At 36.8% G+C, this 25000-nt stretch overlaps 1 protein-coding gene across 1 annotated transcript; it reads left to right on the forward strand.

Moving 5' to 3' along the window:
* The first annotated feature begins 7626 nt into the window (after positions 1–7626).
* On the forward strand, positions 7627–20307 carry LOC135216450 (uncharacterized). The gene is made up of 5 exons (XM_064251820.1): positions 7627–7777; positions 8373–8513; positions 9923–10128; positions 19303–19413; positions 20238–20307. The coding sequence occupies exons 1-5, from the start codon at positions 7631–7633 to the stop codon at positions 20305–20307; spliced, it is 675 nt and encodes a 224-aa protein (XP_064107890.1). The 5' UTR covers positions 7627–7630.
* Positions 20308–25000: the final 4693 nt, after the last annotated feature.

The following is a 25000-nucleotide window of genomic DNA, read 5'->3' on the forward strand; positions in this document are numbered from 1 at the left end:
ATATATATATATATATATATATATATATATATATATATATATATATATTTAATATATATGTATATATATATATATATATATATATATATATATATATATATATATATATATATATATATATATATATATATATATATATATATATATATATATATATATTATATACATATATATGTATATATATATATATATATATATAATATATATATATATATATATATATATATATATATAGCGTCTCTGTTGGCTGATTGGATAGCGTCACTGACTGTCCGGATTTCGTTCCCCGTCCACCTTTGGACGTGGTTCCCGATCCCATGGGGGACCGCAAATGGTTAATCAACTTAAAAATTGGGCCCCTTCGGTACATATATGGAAAAATTAATCATTTGGGAGGTTAAATGTGAATTTAGATATTAAGGACCCATTTGGGGGTAGCCTTGAAAATTGATTATATAAATGGATCAACGGTTCGAAAAAATGGTGATAATTATTTCCCCAAACAAAGGCACGGTTCTGGTCAAAACGCTCGCATGGCCAACATCGGTCGACCGGGGTCATATCGTTCCAAATAACCGAAAAAGCATCCTCCCAGATCGAGGGTTGGATTTGTGAAAGTGTCAAGAATTTCGATATTAACTTATAGCGTCTCTGTCTGGCTGATTGGATTTAAAGCGTCACTGACTTTGTCCTGATTTCGTCCCGTTCCAACTGGCGGTGGTCGAATTCCCATGGGGGGACGAAATTGTTATCAATTAAAAATTCCCTTCTGTACATATACGAAATATATCATTTGGAGGTTTAAAGTGATTTAGATATTAAAGGACATTTGTAGTTGAAATTGAATATATAAATGGATTCACGGTTCGATGTATAATTATTCATAACAAAGGCTACGTTCGTGGTCAAACGCTCGAATTGCCAACATGTAGACGGTTTTTCGATATCGATTCTAAGTTACGGAAAAGCGAGTCCAGGATCGAGGTGTGATTTGTAAGTCAGAATCGAATATGAACTGATTAAGCGTCTCTGTGACTGATGGATAGCCGTCACTACTGTCCTGATTCGTCCCCGTCCACCTGGACGGTGGTTCGATCCCATAGGGACGAAAATTGTTATCAAAACGTTAAATCCCTTCGGTAACATATATGAAAATATATCATTTGGGAGGTAGTGAATTTAGATATTAAAGGACATTTGTTAGCTTGAACTTGATATATAAATGAATCACGGTTCGATGTTGATATTATTCATAACAAAAGGCTACGATTCTGTCAAACCTCGAATTGCCAACATGGCTAGACAGGGTTTTCATATCGATTCTAATTACGAAAAGCATCCAATCAGAGGTAATTTGTAAGGTTCAGAATCGATATAACTTGTGGTATAGCCGTCTCTTTTGGCTGATGGAAGCGTCACTGACTTGTCCTGATTTCGTCCCGTCACCTGGACGGTGGTTCGATCCCATGGGGGGACGAAAATTTTATTGTTATCAATTAAAAATTCCCCTTCGGTACATATATGAAAATATATCATTTGGGAGGTAAAGTGAATTTATTTGATATTAAAGGACATTTGTAGCCTTGAAGTGATATATAAATGGATCACGGTTCAATGTGATAATTATTCATAACAAAATGGCTACGTTCTGTCAAACGCTCGAATTGGCCAACATGGTAGACGGGGTTTCAGGGTTTCAATAAGATTCTAATTACGAAAGCATCCAGATCGAGGGTGATTTGTGTAAGGTCAGAATCGATATGAAACTTATAGCGTCTCTGTTGGCTGATTGGATAGCGTCACTGACTGTCCTGATTTCGTCCCCGTCCACCTGGACGGTGGTTCGATCCCATAGGGGGACGAAATTGTTATCAACTTAAAAATTCCCCTTCGGTACATATATGAAAATATATCATTTGGGAGGTAAAGTGAATTTAGATATTAAAGGACATTTGTAGCTTGAATTGATATATATTTTATATATATATATATAATATATATATATATATATATATATATATAGGGTAGTCAAAAAAGAAAAGTGATTTATATATATATATATATATATATATATATATATATTATATAATATTATATACACATATATATATATATATATATATATATATATATATATATATATATATATATATATATATATATAGATATATATATGTGTGTGTGTGTGTGTGTATGTGTACATAATTAAAGACAGATTAAGAAACAAATGGATCGAGGTAAAGTGAATTTAGATATTAAAGGACATTTGTAGCTTGAATTGATATATATATATATATATATATATATATATATAATCATATATATATATATATATATATATTAATTATAATATTAGGGTAGTCAAAAAAGAAAAGTGATTATATTATATATATATATATATATATATATATATATATATATATATATATATATATATATTTAAAACAATATATATAATATATATATATATATATATATATATAAGTGTGTGTGTGTGGGTTGTGTGTGTGTGTTACATAATTAAAGACAGATTAAGAAACAAATGGATCTCAAAATAAAAGATGTAACTGGAGAGGCGCTGTTTGAATTGAACGCAATCCTTAATCGAAAAGCAGTCACTGATGACCCTCTGACCTATGCAACTTACAGACAGAGAGCACACAGAAGGTGCTCTCTCTCTCTCTCTCTCTTTCTCAGTGCTTTATTAAAATGCAACGTATCATGATGCCTAACAAATTTCCCTCCCTAGATAGTCTACGGCAATGCTTGACGATTTTCAGAATAATATTCTAGGTGGCAGCTATTATTGTACACAACTTTTCATTACAGAGCTTCAAACTGAGTGCCATTGAAACATCCTCTCACTTGCCCTGAGGAAATAGGTTATCATTTGTCGCTCTTAATGGCAATCCTGCACTCTCATTCTCATTCTCATTCTGGTGTAAACTTATCTCAGAACAAAGATTTTGACAAAGGTGAAATTTCATTACTGTATATACATTGCGTGGAGGAGCTTTCGCTTTTCATCCTGGTTTTTCCAACAGAGTATCTCTCTCTCTGTTGCAGAGATTCTCTTGGCTGACTTGCACTGAGGTCTGTGTGGACGCAAGGTTAGACCGTCCCGTCGTTACTGCGGATATTTGTGACGTCATTAGTAGGTGGCCATAAAAGAAAACCAAGAAAACAAATAAATTAAGGGTCACTATAGGAATTGTTTCCCCACACCCATTACTTATCTCTGACCTTGTGTGAGAGAGGTCCCCGTTAATCTCAAGGTACTGGTAGGTAGTTTCCTTGTTCTTCACTCTTGTGGGGTCAAATACTGACTGATGAATTTTTTTACCCGAACCTCAGTCAGATCAACCATGTGACGTCACGCGCGAGATTGTCCTATTTTGGTCAGAAGCGGTCTAACCCTGTACTCTATTAATCTTTTAATCCTGGAGCATATGAGCCTTCTCTGTGAACGAGTATTTACAGACAGTTCAATGACCTTGCGATACCACGCAACGTCTTTTCGTAATAGCTGACTGTCAATGGTTCTGGGGGACAATTTGAGATACTTTCCCACTAAAAATTGAAGTTTTCGGTAAACTTCAATTAATGGGTGAGATAAATGAGACAACAGATTTCATCAATTTAATAGGTATGCTTATGAAAAATGTTTCTTTATGGTCAAGTTGAGCATATCTGTAGTTTTACCAGACCACTGAGCTCATTAACAGCTCTCCTAGGGCTGGCCCGAAGGATTTGACTTTTTTGACGTGGCTAGGAACCGATTAGTTTTTTAGCAACGGGACCTACAGCTTATTGAGGGATCCGAACCACATTATATCGAGAAATTAATTTTTAATCACCAGAAACAAATTCCTCTGATTCCGCGCTGGCGGTCGCGGGAAGCGAAGTCTTTATGGTCAAATGATAAAAGTGTAATGAAAAGCATTATTATCGACTGTGGTTTTCCATTATAGATTACGGACTTTAGATTCGCTTCATGAACAAGAATGCTCTTTAATATAGCTATTGATAATATCAGAAATAACTGAAGCTTTAGTTATTTCAAACCTTACCCTTCAAGTTGGTACCTGGGAAGGAGGAAGAGCTTGCCTAAGCCCTACTTAACGCAGAGGCTCTGAAAGGCTAAGATGCTTCTTGGAATACCAGAACTGATGGGGGTCTTATTCCCCTTCGCTATTGTGGTTGTCCGGGAATCGAGTAACTCCTCTCCCTCTCTCTCTCTCTCTCTCTCTCTCTCTCTCTCCAATTAACATTAGGAAAATTAGTTCTCATTTTTTTTCGTTATTCATTCCCGCGAGTCTACTTAACTTCACGTCAACAAACCTCTTGAACGAAATTGAATATATATTCTAGAGATTCTTTGTTACCGGTGTAATTATTTCCGTTGACGTTCCCCTCATCTAAAAATATTAATTTCAAAACTCTTAATAAAAACAAATACCAGGTTAAAAAATAATAGTATTTTTTTGCTTTAAGGTTCACAATTTGAGTACAAAAATAAATTGACTAATTTTACTTCCATAGCGTTATAAATACATCAACCGTCCCCCCCCACCCCCCCCCCACATTTTAACACATGAAAATATTCGTCGTCCTGTTGTTAATGTTCATGAGATTGGAAGAGTAACAGCAACCAAATGAAATCCTTACAAAATTCCTAGTAATTATAAATTGCTGATAAGTATATTTTATATGAAAAAGATTTTTCATAAAAAGAAGACCATTACTATTGCCAATATAAATGCAGAGAAAATTCGTCAGTGATGGTTAGTCATTTGAGGTATTCTTGGATGTAAAAAAAAAAAAAATCTAGCTACTGCATTCGTTATTATCGTAACAGTCAGCCACCAGATAATTATTTACTTTAGCACTCAGTTGTATATATATATATATATATATATATATATATATTATATATATATATATATATATATATATATATATACACACACATTCTCACTCCAGTTGTTCCAGATCTAATCATGACCAAGCAGAGTTGTAAGTGTGCGTCCATGCTGCAATAGAACGTCATAAACAAACGTCGGCAGCTGATCGCACACAATTATAAAACAGGTATAATACAAGTCAATGACTTACTGAGAGCACAATTGTTATACATGACATTCTAAAACTACAAAATATTAAGCCACAGAATTCACCATCCGCTCATATCGAATTCCCCTAAATTGTGAATAGCTCGCACCCAGAATGGGTTAGTCCTCTTAATCTGATTATGATTCCAACCTATGTCTTTTAGGAAAGGAAGTGGAGTAACGGTGGCTTTATTTGCTTAGCTGTAGAATTCAAGATACGTAAAGACCCTGTATTTACCCTTGGGTACTTGACACGCCCATGCCTGTTTCATTACTACAGTGGAAAAGATGCCGCACTAAAAATCTGAAAGGTTGGAAAGCACCGACTAAAAACGTCATCCATTAATAATCGTTTTGTATGTTTACAAAAATATCAGGGAAACCTTGTAATGCACAATTCCCTCTGTAGAATATTCAGTAACTACCTCTTGAAAATGCATTTATGTGGTAGTGATAAACAGGTGCTAGGCGAATGATGCTCTTGGTCAAACCAGCAACCAAATTCCCATCGTCAGTTGACCCTACAACAAAAAACGACTAACGAGTTAGAGACATTTTTTTCCTCCTGTTCGCAGTGGGTTAAAAGCAGCCAATTAGAGAATGTTAAAAGTCCTACACGTAATCTTTAAAATCAGCCACGACGAATTTCGCCATTTTATTGAAGAAATTATGAAGCAAAAAAAAAAAAAAAAATTTATAATCCCGCTGCAATGGGCAGCTTGATGTCGTCATTCTTTTTCCTGATATTCCTTTTTAAAAAAATCAGCCACGACGAATTTCGCCATTTTATTGAAGAAATTATGAAGCAAAAAAAAAAAAAAAATATAATCCCGCTGCAATGGGCAGCTTGATGTCGTCATTCTTTTTCCTGATATTCCTTTAAAAAAAAAAGTTGGACTGTATTTAGGCAAATGTGAGGAACAAGCGTTCCATTCCCACTCCAAATGAGAATATGTAAATGAATTAAATTATGCAAGACAAAACACCTTTCCAATTTGATGGCAAAACATAAAGGGGGAACGTTTGCTGTTGCTATGGGGTCTATGTTTCCCCTACCCTGCTAATTTCTACACGGAATATTTTGAAACTTCTATTCTGCCCCAATTCACGTGGTAGGGCTTCGTTTAATCAAGTGGAGGGAATACGAGGATGATATGTTTGCGCTGTTAGATATACATTCTAAAGCGAGACTCGAGTTTTTAGATGCACTCAATATGCCAGTCCTCCCTCCATGAATGGGGTTGGGGCGGGGGACTGTCAACGAGACTCTCCCGTATCTATAGAAGTTTATGTATGGGAAAATGCCTGAAAGTCTCGAAGCTCAAATTTGCTTCCATGGACACATACGAATTCATATATTCATATTTCTTTTCGTGCCTTTGCTCTTTACCCTTTGAATCTTTTACGATGAGCGGCCCTTGATGTTTTCATTTCGAAATGTATTATAAGAGGCATCTGTTCGCAAAGTCAGCTTATCTACCTGGCTCTAAGAACAATGCAACAGAGGAAGCTAGGAAAATCTCCTATGTAACGCTCATAGAAAATATTCTTTGGAATACGGAAAAGGAAATCACCATGAAATAACTTTTTCATAATAAGTTCGAAAAAGCCAAAAAAAAAAAAAAAGAGTAACGGATGAAAAATAAGACTTCATGTTCTATTCCCACTACACGAGCAGGGGTAACATATGTACATGATTGCAGATAAAAATGGAATGCAAAACGTAGTGGTATACGTGTGAACTGCGAGAAATGTGACATTTCTTGCACTGGAAAAAGTCATTTGGTATGAACATCCAAATACGTAAAAGCTGTCAGAACGAAAGGAAGGAGCAATGCTTTATGAATTCACTGTGGGAGTCAAATCACAGAATAAACTGATAACTGCCAAATGATGACCAAAAAAAAAATATATATATATAAGAAAATGCATTATTGTGAAAGAAGAATGATTAACTCTGTACCCAGTAGCCAGGAACAGTCTTTCTGCCTACTGCTACTGCAGTTGTCAGAACGTGACTGTATACTATGCATTACACTTGCAGTAGTTTGACAGTAAATTTACGCACAAGACTTCTATACATTCAAACATCAAGTCACAATTAACCCATTCATATCAAATTTAATACCTTATCTTTGGAATAACGGACCAGGATTCGAACAAGCTTTTTTTGGGTTGAACGTAGGTAACAGTAAGCTCCCAACTCGGCCATTAAGAGTGGTATACGTTGACAGCAACTCTGCTGTACATATTCCTGTCAAATTCAGATTCTGTACTGAGAATCAACACGGATCGATTCATACACATGTGACAGTTCGTCAAAAGTACATCCGTCTTGCCTTTAGGGATAGTTAACGGGTGAAAAACGAGAAAATTAAGGGTTTTAACTTGGCAAAGATTTTGTGCTCTGACAAAGCTTCATGGCAGTATAGGCGAAGTAAGTGGTAAACTGGGGTACTGAAAGAAATACGTCGATGCCAGTACAGTGTGGGTCTTCTCTTCCAGAACAATCGCTCAAAATGCGGCGCAGTGTGTTGCTCTTCATCGTGGGGGTGGTGCTCCCTATGGTGTCTTCCTTCATCACATACACCTTGGTCACGCTCGAAGCTAATGCCATGCCTCTGGATGAAACTGGAGGACTGATCATCTTGCTCGCATTCCTTAAGGTATGTCTGTCTCTCTGATACATCATGTTTGTTTCAAGGATCTCGAAAATAAAGTCTCATTTCTCTACGTGGTAATCATTTCCTTTATTCAGTCTTTTCACAATAATTACTATTTGGTTTACCCACAAAACATTTAACAAGAATTTTTTTCTCTTACAATACTTCCAAACTAATAAGGGCCTATATTCTGACGGCAGTTAAAATCAAAAGTGGAAAATAGCTTGTAAAATACAAAAGCTGAAGTAATATATTGAGTAAAAAATATAAAAAATATTGCCCTCGTGTTGTTCGCTATTTGTAATTCGCGTAACTAACGACTACTCTCTATGGCTTGTTTCGTTTAGCTCTGTCAACTGCTGAATTTCTAAAGGAAAAACCAACCCCATTTCTATTCTTTCAATTCTTACGACACACACATATAGTAACAAATATACAAATGCAACTCCCATATATATATATATATATATATATATATATATACTATATATATATATATATATAGAATAATATATACATATATATATATATATGTAATATATATATATATATATATATATATAATATTAATTAATTATGAATTCCACTTTCATTGCAGCTGCTGTTAATCAGCACGACAGGCGTATTCCCTATCGATATGAACAGCTTCTTCAGTGACCTCATGGAACGCCAGAGAAAGAAGAGGGATGTCATCATGGATGGCTCTACGTCCTCAAACCGTAACGCGACCCTATATCAGGTGTGTGAAACACTTAATTAATCTGAGTTTTCATTTCTATTATTACGTTCCTAATTTCTCAATGTAAATCTTTCATAATTCAGATAGTAGATCCACTAAGCTAAGCACCTAGCCATATGTTAATGGAGAGAAGCCTTTGCTGTGGGTAGACTGTATTCTTGCAGGTTTGTGTTATAGTACAACTCCTGAGCTATTAGCCGAGCGTGCAAAACTTTCCTTAATATGTGCAGCCCTATCATCACGCTGTTGTAACTCGTTCATGTAATGTGATGATCCATTTATCAGTGTCTCTCTTTTATAAAGTCTTATTGCTATTTGACATCCTTACGATTTCTTAATATTCATTACTGATGCAAAAAGAAATAATTAAATAAAAGATAAAATAAAAATCTAGCATAATGTTTTATGCTTCCTATTACAGTTAATATCACAGAGCAAATGCCACTGTTACAGGAAACCTAAAGCTATAACTTACACCAAACCAGAAGAAAAAAATAATGTCAAAGATATTCATAAGGGCAGCTCTTGTGGAAGGGTGTGGTTAAAGCGATTATGACTTTAGGTAAAAACTGGAGAGCGTCGAAAAGGGGCTTTTACTGATTCATTATGACTTGCCGAGACTTTTACAAAACACTAGTGATAAGGAAATGCAGGGATATCTGCAAATACAATTCTATGCAGCCCCGCCATTCTCCATCTCTCTGCATAGACAGATACCAGTACAATGAGAGAGAGAGAGAGAGAGAGAGAGAGAGAGAGAGAGAGAGAGAGAGAGAGAGAAACTGCAAACATCTCTTAAACAAGGGAATGAGAAAAGGAATGGCGAAGGATTTTAGCATTTTGTGTGGAAGCGTTAAAAATATAGCGTTTCCTAATAGATTACCCTGAATTTCCATTTGCTAATTACTACCCACAGCGGCTCTTAATTTGCATTCTTTAAATATTCATTCGCAGTATATATTGCTTTACTTGGTAAATTAAGGGGACACAAATTGAACATCTAACTTATTAGTTGTTTCAATGAGATAAGTATATCTTAGTTTAACCAGACCACTGAGCTGATTAACAGCTCTCCAAGGGTTGACCCGAAGGATTAGATATTTTTACTTGGCCAGGAACCAAGTGGTTACCTAAGAACGGGACCCACAGCTTATTGTGGGATCCGAACCACATTATAACGAGAAATGAATTTCTAATCACCAGAAACAAATTCCTCTGATTCAACGTTGGTTAAGTGGGGAATCGAACTCGCGACTAACGAATTGGTAGGCGAGCATGTAAACCAACCGTCCAACGAGGAATTAATTTTAATGAGATACAGTTCATACCTACCTGTATCTCGCTAAAAGACAGACATAGACATACACTAAATATATAATGATTTTTGGCCTCTATATTTCTCACGGCAGGTTCCAGATGTAGACCTAATGCCTTGTACAAGGCGCTTCCTTTGCGAATTGGAAACCGTGGCCAAAACGAGCGACAAATACCTTCCCAAGAGGGCCAATGCTATTGACGACGGAGAAGACAACTGGAATCCAGAGGAAGACGTGGCTCCCGAGCAAGTGGACCCCTTGTCCGAGCTCCAGATAGAAGCCGCGAGGGCTCTTTTCCGGTAGGTCTTCTTCAGCAGTGATGGAATGTGAATGTGAAATTCTCTCTCTCTCTCTCTCTCAAACGACGATAAAATTATGAATTTTGTAGGTTGGTACTGATTTTAGAATGAAGGGTTTATTACATTTACGTCACATTTATAGCCAGGACTTGCTTCGGTAGCTTAGGTCAAAGAGATTATGACAGAACTGCAGTCTTTGAGGTCTACTGAGAAAGGCGACACTCGCGAAGTAAATTACGGCAACTGGCCAGCCATCTTGTCTCGACCAAATTCACAAATAGTTTTGTTTGTATGGTGTTTTTTTTGACGTTGCACGGAACCAGTGGTTATTCAGCAACGGGACCAACGGTTTGACGTGACTTCCGAACCACGTCGAGATGAACTTCTATCACCAGAAATACACATCTCTAACACCTCAATGGAATGCCCGAGAATCGAACTCGCGGTCAGCGAGGTGGCAGGTCACTAAGGTGCCTAAAATTTACAAATATAGCAGAGGTTGAGAGTAAAAGAAGAGCTATGATTACGAGGTAGAAAGAGATGCATAATCGTGTGTGTAAAAAGAGAAAGAGGTGGTTTCATAAGAAACATCTGTAAAGCTTCTCATGAATGTTTTACATTTTCTTAAGAATTTACTTCATAAGAGACAATGGTGACGCTCTGACAATCCCAGCCATGATATGGTATCATCAACAGATTTCCCCACCGCTCCTTTTGGTAAGAAAACTGCTAATTCAATACAAATTCTAAGTTTTGTCCATAATTACAAGTCAGTGGTATTCAAACCTTAGCTCGTCGTTCATACAGAAAATCACTAACGAAATAGGATCTGAAATGGTTAGCTCCAAAGCACGTGACCTTGTATTTGTGGCTGATTTCATTGATGACATGTTAATTCCAACATATCAAATTATGACAAAGAGAATATATATATATATATATTATATATATATATATATATATATATTAATAGGCCCTAAAAATATTATATATTTATATATATTATAATAATAATATAATATCCATATTTACCTGTATACATACGCATACATACATAAGTGTATAGAAATATACATGCATAACATATGAGATTTCAAACTTCCCGTATTTACTCTTTGTGCTACAGTTTCCCGGCAACAGAAAGACGTTGTGCAAGCGTAGTACAGAAATGTCGCGAAAGGCTGGTATATTTGACTGGACATTCTAGCTCCCTTTCGTTTCGTTTACTTATGAAATTGCAATATCTTGAATAAAAATAATTCAGTTTTTATACGAAGTTACTGCCGACGGAAGAAGGCGGGAATTCTGAAAAGTAGGAGATAGAAGAGAAGGCAGCGAATGAACATTATCAGTAGGACCCGGATTTCTAATACATAACTGTACGTACATCAGAAAGACGCAAATACAATAACACGGGACTCTTGTCCACAAGAAACTACCGGGCCTCTAAGCTAAGTAATCTAGTAAGTTGTGAAACATATTTGTAACTCTGTACATAATAATGTACCATTCAGATCAATCCTTCAAATTTCCTTTTAGAAAATATAGCATCACACCACATATAGGCAGCAATATCCACGCAAGGTTAAGATGTAGTTAACGAAAACTGTTGACACGAAAATATTGTTTATGCCGATATTAAATGGATCTAACAAATATTGTTTATGAGCCTGACAACCCTATTTCCCATCGCGTCAGGTGTTGTAACCAATTTAAAAAATGAAAAAGAAGCGATTTTCTAAACATAGAGATGAATGCCACTTCTCTATTTTAAATTCTAACCGTTATTCTGTGACAGTAAGGTATTAAGCATAATGTCGCACAACATTTCTGGCCATTAATGATAAATCCTGGTCAGTAATCCTATTGCCGTGTGCTATTGGGGCATTGGGCTAATTGACTGGTAATATCCTTATTGCCACTAAAACACAAAACCACACACGTGTATATATACATGCATACACACACACACACACACACACATATATATATATATATATATATATATATATATATAATATATATATATAATAATATATAGATAGTAAGATAGATAATATACACGGTTGTATGAGCATACACTTTGAACTTTAGGTGTTCCCTCTGATACGTATACTCTCATACACTTACATACATACATGTATGCATACGTACATACATAAAGAAACACACACCCATATATTCATACACACACACATATATATATATAATTTATATATATATATATATATATATATATATAATATATATACATATATTGTCATAGTTGAAGTGCTGGGGTAAAAAAAAAATGACTGAATTCAAAATTCTGAATTTCCAACATTATTCCATGCGCACAAATCTATGCTTTCCTGACCATGGCACGCAGACTATGTAAAAAAGATGAAAAAAAGAACCTTTACTGAACACCCAGAATAACTTTCCAAAATAAAGAATGAATGTAACATTTATTCCATTCATAAATTAATATAACTTCTTAAAGTGCAATCAGAAGATATACAATTTACAGGAGCTCTGTCTGGCTCCGTGGCAGTCGTGACGTTAATTCTTCTACCCACAATAGCAAGGGAAAAGGTGCCACTAAGTTGCAGGCAATCACACTAAACTACAGGATCATGTAGGTACAGGAGAATATGGAACCTGAATTTAAGATTAGTAATATACAATAACACTATTCAAGTGGAGCACTGTATGTGAGCATGAGCATCGCTGGCAATCAGGGATATGGTAACCCGATACTGGCACTGGCAGAATGAGGCAAGTGGCTCTGTTGCTCTACAGGGGCAGGCACACAACGGGGAGGCAGTCTACACGAATCTGCAAAGTATTTGGAAATGAAAACACTGATACTTTCAAAGGCAAAATTACACAAAGATTTATAAGATTTTGTTGTATATCAAAATTTTGATATTACGTTAAAATGCATTGAGTATAAACACAGCTGAAAAGACGAATGAAAGCTTGAAACAAGGGATGAAAGGCCAACAGAACAAATGTTTGCTTTCAGTTACCTTAAATCCCTGGTGTGACGAGTGTTGAGTTGTACCTGGGCGTCGGCTGAAGGACGTGGGTAACTTGCAGGGCTTCACCAAAGGAAATCAAGAGCCAAGAAGTTAGGCAACTGTCAGGAGGACTCACAGGGAGAGTCTCGATGCACAGTTGTGGTTCCTTGACAGTAGGAGCTGTTGTTGGCTTCAAGATGGTGGTTGAAGAGAGTGGCGGGCTGAGTGATCAGGTACGGGAATGCTCCCTGGCTGGCATACTGCAGTGAAGTGATATGCCATCCATTACTGGCAAGGTCGACGTGTTACAAGCTAGGGCAAAGTGCGAGGACAAGTGCGATTTGATAGGCCTGGGAAGGCTATATATATCCGAGTCTAGTAACTGTAACCATCCTGCCCAAACTAGATACTGCTGTTCTCAAAACACAATCGAATTCCTTGAAGGAACGATTCGTCTCGGCGGAAACCAGAAGGAACATTTGAATGCCGGCAGAGAAGGTGTTAACATAGGGAGAGCAATAGAAAAACAGATGGGTTGAGAGAGGTGAGGGTCATGCAGGTGTGAGGAGGCGGAGTTAGGACGTGAAGGTCGATGGCAATGGAGTGGGACAAGGTCAAGTGAAAAGGGTGGCGAGGTCAGGTGGACGGTTGGAGTTAAGCCATGGAGACCTCCCGTGAGATGAGGGTTTTGCTAAATTACGGGGACCATACTACAATGGAAAAAGGGGCGCAAGTCCCTGAAGTGTGGGTGACCTGTCTTGGGATTTGACATCAGTCAGTAGCTAACCATGATGGGGAGATGACACCTCATAAATCATCATACAAATATCAAGGGGGAGAAGGCCATTAGGATGTTTTCCATCTTCGCTTCGTGTTATAATCCAAGAGGAAAAAAATCTGCTAAGTCAAAGTATTCTCAAGGGAACCTTAATCCGTTCCCAACGCGGAAGGGAAATTCTTGACTGGATCCTAACTTAAAAGGTCATTACTCCACTTCTCGCTGTTCTTCTTTACAATTTGAATTTTATGTTATTAGTTCAAACTTCTTCCCTCAAAACGTTACGTTTTGCCGAAGAAAAGAAAAGAGGATCCAAAGTGGATACTCATAATATATATATATATATAGATATATATATATATATATATATATATATATATATATATATATATATATATATATATATATATATATATATACGTATATATATATATGTATACATATGAATGCTGTAACTAATAATTAAATAAGAGAACTAAACCTCATCTCTCAAGCAGGACCGAACGCGTTACTTCCGAGTTGCAAGCACATAGCTCTACCAATCCCAGGGAGATTTCTTTTTTCCCCGTTGAGAAGTGAAGGGCTTGCAATAAAAAAAAAAGATGCTTTAGTAGAACCAAATTGTCTCACAAAGAAAATCATCAGAGAGATGCTCAGTAACGCTGACGGAAAAAAAAAGAGAAAAACATGGAGAGTGAATTTCGTGTCTCGGGAGAGTTCCAAAGTGTTTCCATCCAGCAAGGGAAAACAATGGTTTATTGAAACAAAAGCGAATTTATTACACGGTAATGAAATTAAAGGATCGAAACCATTAAATGCCCAAAACCCTTTGAGCTCATAAAATCCGAAAGCTCCACTCATTTAGTTTTTAATTAAATTAGCTTCGGTAATGGGCCGCACACCGCTTATACTTCGCTTATAGTGACACTTAATTACAAGCCAACGCATTTTACATTCGGGATTAACTTCACGAAAACCTCATTTGTTACTTATAACAAGTGTCCTATTGATTTTGTAAATCTAATACGTCTTTCTATAGTCCTCTTCTACAATTTTAATGTTCCTTTCCAACTACATAAAAGGCAAATCATGAACAATACCCAATATAATGTTTACGCTTAAAATATGGCTTATTACACTCGAGTTTTCTATGATTAGTAAAAATCTTTGAAATATAATTTTTATTGTATAATCTTTCACGAAGAAAAGATGACTTCCCCATCTCCTTTTCTAAACGTCATCGTTCTTCCCATGTCCAGTTTCAAACAAAACTTCTTCATTAGCTTTTAGAAAAATTCTATAAACAAACAGCGTTCTTGACAAGTGAAGTCAAAAGCTGGTGAATAAATATCATTATCCATCGGGCACTTGTCAACAAAGACTGAAAACAGGTGGCAACAGGCCGTTGGATTGAACCCGGTTTCGATATAAAGAAAATATGTATTAATAACATATGAAATGAGATGTAAGAATTTCAGTAATTGCAATTCTAACAAACATAAGCTTTTCGGATACTCGTTTTCTTCTTCAGAGACAATCAAATAAGTACAAAGAAATGATTTCATGCCCTAAATGCAAAGAGGGGCGAACCGTATCAGTAATTGTGTCTCGACTGCCAATAAAGGATTAGCTTTAAAGTCACAGGAACGGGTTTCTGAGCTTATGGTAAAGTATGTGTGTGTGTGTTGGTGTGTGTGTGTGCATGTGTGTGTCATTATAGATTCAGTCTCTCCACATACAGTAGTGTCTTCGTCGCGAACTCTGATAACATGTCCATTTTGTCTACCTTGACAAACGGTTTATGGATGTTAACTGTACTTATGGAAATGATCAATACACCTTCGAATATCGTTCCTTTAGCTGTCGTTGCTGCCATAAATCCAGTAGTTCTGTTTCTGTCGTGCAAACGTACAGCCTTTTTCTATTTACATTTAACCACACACACATACATACATACATACATACATACATATATATATATATATATATATATATATTTATATATATAATATATATATATATATATATATAATATATAATATATATAATATATATACGTATATGCAGAAGAAGCCAGGTACTACTATGTCGTACCTCTAAGTAAATGGGGATACAATCCACAATGAAGTAAAATCCTTTTGTAGTTTTGAAATATATATATCTTGTACAGGATTAAAGCTTTCGACCATCAACTGTGGTCTTGTTCAATTTCACAGAAACAAATAACTTGACGTATGCAGGAGCAAGATTAGTAGCAGAACTGATGGGAATTCGAACACCAACACCACCAGCACAACCAACCCAACAGAAACCAAAACAGCAACCTCCTTGGAAAAGGCGACTGGAAAAGCAAATCATGGTGATGAGATCTGACTTGAGTAAACTGAAAGAGATGGCAGAAAAAAGGCTAAGAAGCAAGAAAACAAGGGAGGAACTCAACGAGAAATACAAAGTACAAGAGAGGGGATTAAACAACACAATAGAAGATGTAAAACAGAGGCTTAAGGCCAAAGCACATAAGATCCAACGATACATGAACAGGAATAAGGGATACCAACAGAACAAACTATTCGGAACCAACCAGAAAAAGACTATACAGCCAACTAAGAGGGGAAGGACAACCACCCAGAAATTCCTGAAGCCAAAACCAAGTAGAGACTCTGGGAAAACATATGGAGCAATCCGTATCACACAACAAACATGCAACATGGCTCCAGGAAAGTCAAGGAAGAAGAAACAGGGAGGAGAATAAAACAAAGATTCACAGACATCACGACAGACACAGTCAGACACCAACTAAAGAAAATGCCAAACTGGAAAGCCCCGCGGTCCCGATGAAGTCCATGGATACTGGCTCAAAAACTTCAAGGCCCTACACCCACGAATAGCAGAACAACTCCAGCATTGATCTCAAATCACCAAGCACCCAAATGGATGACCACAGGAAGAACATCCTTAGTACAAAAAGACAAGAGTAAGGGAAATATAGCCAGTAACTACAGGCCTATCACCTGCCTACCAATAATGTGGAAGTTACTAACAGGTATCATCAGTGAAAGGCTATACAACTACCTAGAGGAAACAAACACCATCCCCCACCAACAGAAAGGCTGCAGAAGGAAGTGTAGGGGCACAAAAGACCAGCTCCTGATAGACAAAAATGGTAATGAAGAACAGTAGGAGAAGGAAAAACCAACCTAAGCATGGCATGGATAGACTATAAGAAAGCCTTCGACATGATACCACACACATGCTAATAGAATGCCTGAAAATATATGGGGCAGAGGAAAAATACCATCAGCTTCCTCAAAAATACAATGCGCAACTGGAATACAATCCTTACAAGCTCTGGAATAAGACTAGCAGAGTTAATATCAGGAGGGATCTTCCAGGGCGACTCACTGTCCCCACTACTCTTCGTAGTAGCCATGATTCCCATGACAAAAGTACTACAGAAGATGGATGTAGGGTACCAACTCAAGAAAAGAGGCAACAGAATCAACCATCTGATGTTTCATGGACGACATCAAGCTGTATGGTAAGAGCATCAAGGAAATAGATACCCTAATCCAGACTGTAAGGATTGTATCTGAGGACATCAGGCTAGGTAGTTTTGGAATACAAAATGCGCCTTAGTCAACATATAAAAAGGCCAAAGTAAACGAGAACTGAAGGGATAAAGCTACCAGATGGGAACAACATCAAAGACACATAGATGAGACAGGATACAAATACCTGGGAATAATGGAAGGAGGAGATATAAAACACCAAGAGATGAAGGCACACGATCAGGAAAGAATATAATGCAGAGACTCAAGGCGATACTCAAGTCAAAACTCAACGCCGGAAATATGATAAAAGCCAATAAAACACATGGGCAGTGCCAGTAATCAGATACAGCGCAGGAATAGTGGAATGGACGAAGGCAGAACTCCGCAGCATAGATCAGAACACCAGGAAATATGACAATACACAAAGCACTACACCCAAGAGCAAATACGGACAGACTATACATAACACGAAAAGGAAGGAGGGAGAGGACTACTAAGTATAGAGGACTGCGTCAACATCGAAAACAGAGCACTGGGGCAATATCTGAAAACCAGTGAAGACGAGTGGCTAAAGAGTGCATGGGAAGGACTAATAAAAGCAGACGAAGACCCAGAAATATACAGAGACAAGGAGAAAGACAGAAAGAAAACAGAGGACTGGCACAACAAACCAATGCATGGACAAATACATGAGACAGACTAAAGAACTAGCCAGCGATGACAATTGGCAATGGCTACAGAGGGAGAGCTAAAGAAGGAAAACTGAAGGAATGATAACAGCGGCACAAGATCAGGCCCTAAGAACCAGATATGTTCAAAGTACGATAGACGGAAATAAAATATCTCCCATATGTAGGAAGTGCAATACGAAAAGTGAAACCATAAACCACATAGCAAGTGAATGCCCGGCACTTGCACAGAACCAGATACAAAAAAAAGAGGCATGATTCAGTAGCAAAAGCCCTCCACTGGAGCCTGTGCAAGAAACATCAGCTACCTTGCAGTAATAAGTGGTACGAGCACCAACCTGAAGGAGTGATAGAAAAACGATCAGGCAAAGATCCTCTGGGACTATTGGTATCAGAACGGATAGGGTGATACGTGCAAACAGACCAGACGTGACGTTGATTGACAAGGTCAAGAAGAAAGTATCACTCATTGAATGTCGCAGTTTACCATGGGACACCAGAGTTGAAGAGAAAGAGAGGGAAAAATTAGGATAAGTATCAAGATCTGAAAATAGAAATAAGAAGGATATGGGATATGCCAGTGGAAATCGTACCCATAATCATAGGAGCACTAGGCACGATCCCAAAATCCCTGAAAAGGAATCTAGAAAAACTAGAGGCTGAAGTAGCTCCAGGACTCATGCAGAAGAGTGTGATCCTAGAAACGGCACACATAGTAAGAAGAGTGATGGACTCCTAAGGAGGCAGGATGCAACCCGGAACCCCACACTATAAATACCACCCAGTCGAATTGGAGGACTGTGATAAAGCAAAAAAAAAAAAAATAATAATAATGATAATAATAATAATAAAAATAATAATAATAGGTGTTACCTAGAATGTTTTAATTACTAACATCATAAAGAGCCAATCATTTACCATTCGTTTGTAGTAGAATTCTCAAAATGGAAACATTACATGAACTGTCTTCTACGCTAGCAAACAAAATCATCTCGAATTCTTACGATATCTATTATAAAAACTAAGCATCAGTGTCAATAACCCAACCGGTGAACGTACGGACAGACTTCTATGTATCTATCATAAAAATAATTCCATTACGTTTTACTGAATGACTAATTAATCAACTCTCTCTCTCTCTCTCTAAATTGAAGGGATGAGGATCCAACCGGCGAATTATCAGAGAGGAGCAAAAAAGGACTGGCTGTTATTGAAGGGCTGACGGGATCCGTGTGTGAGGAAGCCTACAGACTCTGTCCTGGGAGGTATGTTCAAGGCTTTCATGTTTCCTATCTTTTACCAGAGTAAATGTTTCTTTCTCTCCAGCACCTGGAAAAAGTGAGCTCTTTTGGTTAGTCCCTGGAGCATTAACATTCCTTTGCCTAGTGACCAAAGACATTAGTAGGTAGGAAATATACAGGATTCCTTGTTGTTGGGAACATACATCATCTCACATATTTTTCAAAGAGCATTGCATTTCAACTGCACACATTTCTTTGCCATATGAAAGAAAGTCTACGCTTATGCACGTACCTTTTTGATGACAGATTCTTTTTATCAATTACTAGGAAACTAAAATACTTCGGAAGAGTAAATATAAAAATAATTACCTTTATATTTTAGGGAAATTAGCATTGCAGTCTTCTTTTACTATAGTAGTTATGGAGATGCTAAATTTCACGAAATTTTCGATTAACGTTTTAAGCAGAAAAAGTATAATTGAGATTAATTTAACAGAAAAGTGAAAATTTTTTTTTTAGGGAAATTAGGACAGGTAAATAAGCAGGCCTATTTAAGAAAGGTCACGAATTCCATGATTTTATACATCATGCAATCTCGTCAAACTAAATCCCAATCTTTGGCAACTTTATATCAATTTAATGTATGCGGGTTTGGATGCATCCATTTGTCAAATTCTATACTAATCCTGTTAATCTCTCTCTCATGATGGCAGTGGGATAGGAAGTCCAATAATCATTCTCCTTATCAAATGGTCAAGAATCCAATCACCCTTTCTATGACACGGCACAGAAGCTGAATCATAAACATACGCAATTCTCACATTCATTATTTCAATTATTTCCCAAAGGTTCACAGCGCCAACTCTCTATAGAACATTCTTCGACGAGATCAACCTCGAGATATCTGCTAACATTTAAAGAGTTCAAAGACAACCAACGACAAACGAAGAATTCCAAACCTAAGCTGAGACTGACAACAACGACACTGGGTGATGCTTCAATACTACACAGGGACTCACAGCAACTGACATCGTTCACAAACGCAAGACAACTAACTCTTTAGGTTCTTATTAGAAAGGTGACGAACATCGTAGCTAACGTGGTGGAGAGACTGGCAACGGCTATCTCTGTGGTAGAGATATGACGGCATTTACAAAGGCTAATAGATTTATGACGGCCGGATTATACGAAGGATTGCAGAGTATCATTACCCCAAAGTGGAGGTATACGGCATGCTATTGCAAAAGGCGACCCCCCCCCCGGCTAATCAAGGAGGCTATAGAAGTCTAGATCCACATACAAAGCTTAAAGCATGATGATAGACGGCATTTACAAAGGCTAATAAGGGAATAAAAGGTATGACGACATCATATAAAGACTTGCAGAGATATGACGGCATTTACAAAGGCTAATAGAGGTATGACGGCATTATAAAGGCTTGCAGAGATATGACAGCATTTACAAAGGCTAATAGGGGTATGACGGCATATACGAAGGCTTGGAGAGATATGACGGCATTTACAAAGGTTAATAGAGGTATGACGGCATTATAAAAGCCTGCAGAGATATGACGGCATTTACAAAGGTTAATAGAGGTATGACGACATTATAAAAGCATGCAGAGATATGACGGCATTTACAAAGGCTAATAGAGGTATGACGGCATATACGAAGGCTTGCAGAGATATGGCAGCATTTACAAAGGCTAATAGAGGTATGACGGCATTATAAAGGCTGGCAGAGATATGACGGCATCTACAAAGGCTAATAGATGTATGACGGCATATACAAAGGCTAATGGAGGTATGACGGCATTATAAAGGCTAATGGAGGTATGACGGCATATACAAAGGCTTGCAGAGATATGACGGCATCTACAAAGGCTAATAGATGTATGACGGCGTATACGAAGGCTTGCAGAGATATGACGGCATTTGCAAACGTTTGAAAAGATATGACGGCATATAAAAAGGCTTGGAAAAATCACTATTCATCCGAATTTTGCATCACAGTTTATCATCATTTCTTACGCAAGAAAAATGAAAGATCTAGAATCAACAAAAGTTTTATGCTCGATGTTCATTACAAAGCTAATTTGGTTTGCATAACAGGAACAAAAACAATGATTTTTCCAAGTCTGGGTAAAATGGACTTCCTCTGACATTTGAACAATATTAAGGACATTTCATTACAGAGCGACAGCCACTTTTTCCATTAGTATTAAGTAATAAAATACTTTTATTGTATTTTACACATTGCTATTACAGTTAAGGTTTGAAAAAAAGGGCATTGTTTATAATCACATCTTTGTGTTATTTTCCTTCATCCCCTCTTTATCACTTCATTCCTCATACGGTCGGAATAAATGAAGTCATATAGACTCGCTCTTGGTGACGAAATGTCACACTAAAATGACATCCAAGTTTACAACAATTTCCACTACAAGCTCTGAGGAATTTCATTACTCGCTTTCCCTGCTCTCCACACCGGCTCCAAATGAATAATTTGCAAAACCAATAACTCAGAAAACAATATTTGATATAAATCGATAGTTTAAGAAAATTGACATGAAAAAGCCAATTCAATTCACTCCCTGCAAAAAATCTAATAAGATCATGGAACAAACGAAAACATATTCCAAAGATGAATATGATCTTCGTAAGTTTAAGACGAAAGTTTGCTCGAATTCTTGATATCAGCTTCACAACTCTGTTTTTGGGTGCAGCAATAGAGCAATCTTCACTTATTATGCTTTTAAACTTCACATTAACATAGAGTAATTATTTTACCGATTATGTTTTTGAAAAAGGTTATAATTAAAGAACACAAAATATCTTTTGTTAGGATGTGTTACAAAAACACGCCTCTCGGACATCATTCCCAATTCAGTGGAACTTGATACATACGCCGAAGCCTTTACAAACTGTTTCCATGAATTTTAGATGTCATAGTAATGCAATAATGATAAAATTGCTCTGATATTTATGTACGTATATATAATATAAATATATTATATATATATATATATATATATATATATATATTATTATCTATATATATATATATATATATATATATATATATATATATATATATATATATATATATATATATATATATATATATATATATATATATATATATATATATATATATATATATATATATATATATCTATATATATATATATATATATATATTATATATATAATATATATATATATATATATATATATTACAAATAGATACGCGCTAAATTCACCTATTTCCATGGTTTTGTGTAAGTCTTATCCCAAGTTTAGAGGGTAAACACAAAACAACTGGCAACACTGCTCTCGGATGGCTGGGGCCAGACCATACATCTACATCAGGCTTCCGAGTACCTTTAATACTTGAACGCGTCGCCACTCGGTATCAGGCCGGCTTCATGTAAATTAACCAACCACTGAAAACAAACTTATCTTGAGGTCGTTGGTTTTCATCATTGCCATGTACAAGAGACTATATAATCACGACGTGAACAAATGCTTCTAACAACACTGAATGTGAAACAAGGCAATTGAAAAACTGGTGCTTTTAGACTCTTGACGTCGTGTCCCCATACGGTGGGCTGTGTCAAGCATAACCCAATGATAAAATGTAAAACTTAATGTGAAAAAATAAAAATAAAAATTCTGTGAGAAGCTCGGTAAGTAGGAGGGATACAGATGAGAGCCGGAGCACTGAAAGTGAAGCTATTCTACTAAGAAACAAGTAAAATTGAGAACAGCAGCTGATGTATAAAATGTGGAGTAGGAAATTAACTCCTGAAAATGAAACTTGACAACTCGATCGGGAAAAAAACAAGAACCCAAACAAATACAAGTCCCTGAAAAGTGGGGAAAATCTAATTACAACTCAATGCTCCGAAGGGAAAGAAAGACTGACGGAATTTGTGGAATTTAGGCTGTCAAGCCAGGCAGCACTGGGGTACTTTTGGCCCCTCATGGACTGAGACAGCGCAAAGAAGTAGCTGAAGCTGAAGACAGGGAGATAAAGAATATTAGGGAAATGGAACACTAAGAAGTAATAGTGTTGGACGACATGACAGAGGAAAAAACAGGAATGGAGGTAGAGTTAAAGACTAAAAAGTGGATGGAGCTAGTGGCAGAAGGGGCACAGTGGAACTCCCTTTCGTACTGCTGGCAATGAGGTGCACTGCCGGGGGAGGGGTGAAATAAGTACTTTAAAAGAAGACCCTAATTGGGGAAAATCGTGAGTGTGGTCAAGCAGTAAAAAAACTTCCCGTGAGCTTCCCGTGCATGTGAATGAATTGGCTGATGTAGTGGAAGGTTGACAAAACAGGATATTCACTCCTAATTCGGAAGCTATAGTAATATGTGGCAATGATCATTGAGCCCTTTTTTCTTGGAGTTGCCCTCAATTGAGGATATGCCGAAGTGGACACACACACACACACAGAAATATAACGTATGTCCTTGTATATGCACATACAATAGCGCAAAAGTATATGCAGTGTTCATTTGTGCGTGCCTCGAGTGTGCGTGTGTGTGTATATACATACATACATACATACATACATATATATATATATATATATATATATATATTATATATATATATATATATATATACATACACACACACACTCGAGGCGTACACAAATGAACACTGCATACACTTTTGCACTACTGTATATGCACATACAAGAGCATATACGGTATATTTCACTCTCTCTCTCCACACCTTGGAATTGCCCGTTACGATAAACCTCCAAGAACTTCTGGATTATTGATAAAAAAAAGAGTAAAAAAACACCAATTCAATCTGGCTCGGCGTTGCTCAAATTGGCGCCGCTTGCAATCGTCCTCTGAGAGAAATTGATTCCCATTTTTGTTTCCAACTAAGACGGAATGGAATTCCAGGAACCAAGAGCTCATTTCGGAAGCAGAAGTGAGTGAAGGGGAAGGAAAGGGCGAAGGAAAAAGTCCTGGAACGAAGGTATGAAAAGAGGAGGGGATTTTATAGGAAGAACTTAAATTTGCGAGCGCTTACATAGAATGTAGAACTATATACAAGAGAAAATCCCAGCGGATTCTAAATTATTGCGTTTTTTTAACCCTGTCAACAAAATTCTAGAAAACTATTCGCCATTCTGAAGAACCACCGCAACCAACTTTTCTACTTGAAGACCTGCCAAAATGAAATATGGAATCATGATTCAAAACTTGCAGTATGTAATAAAATACAAATAGCGAATACAAGCAGAGCGAAAAAAATCAAATACTGTAATGAGTCGAATGCCGCCCACAAAGAATTTGTTCCATTTGTTCCACTTAGACCAAAGTGACGTCAACAAGGAGAACTATACTTTCATTAATGCGAGTAGTTATCAGCATTCATAAACAACCACCCAGAAATCAAAGAGACTTAGTTAAAGTTTTCCAAAGCGTTTTATGGAATTATTTGGAGGTGGAGAGATGAACGCGCAAATGAATTCAGATTTCTATTGTAATGACAAACTCGATGGCATATAATGTTTACAAAAGAAGTGAGTGAAAGTTCTCGTTGCAGGAATACAAAATGCGAAAAAGTCATGATATCAACTCTT

The sequence above is a fragment of the Macrobrachium nipponense genome, chromosome 6 (assembly GCF_015104395.2).
Source record: "Macrobrachium nipponense isolate FS-2020 chromosome 6, ASM1510439v2, whole genome shotgun sequence".
NCBI lineage: Eukaryota > Metazoa > Arthropoda > Malacostraca > Decapoda > Palaemonidae > Macrobrachium > Macrobrachium nipponense.

What these genes read in the sequence shown, in the direction of transcription:
- LOC135216450 (XM_064251820.1), top strand. Translation starts at nt 7,631, where the DNA reads ATGCGGCGCAGTGTGTTGCTCTTCATCGTGGGGGTGGTGCTCCCTATG. An exon ending in GTAACGCGACCCTATATCAG is followed by an intron (nt 8,514 to 9,922) that starts GTGTGTGAAACA and finishes TTCTCACGGCAG; the next exon opens with GTTCCAGATGTAGACCTAAT. An exon ending in TACAGACTCTGTCCTGGGAG is followed by an intron (nt 19,414 to 20,237) that starts GTATGTTCAAGG and finishes TATTTCCCAAAG; the next exon opens with GTTCACAGCGCCAACTCTCT.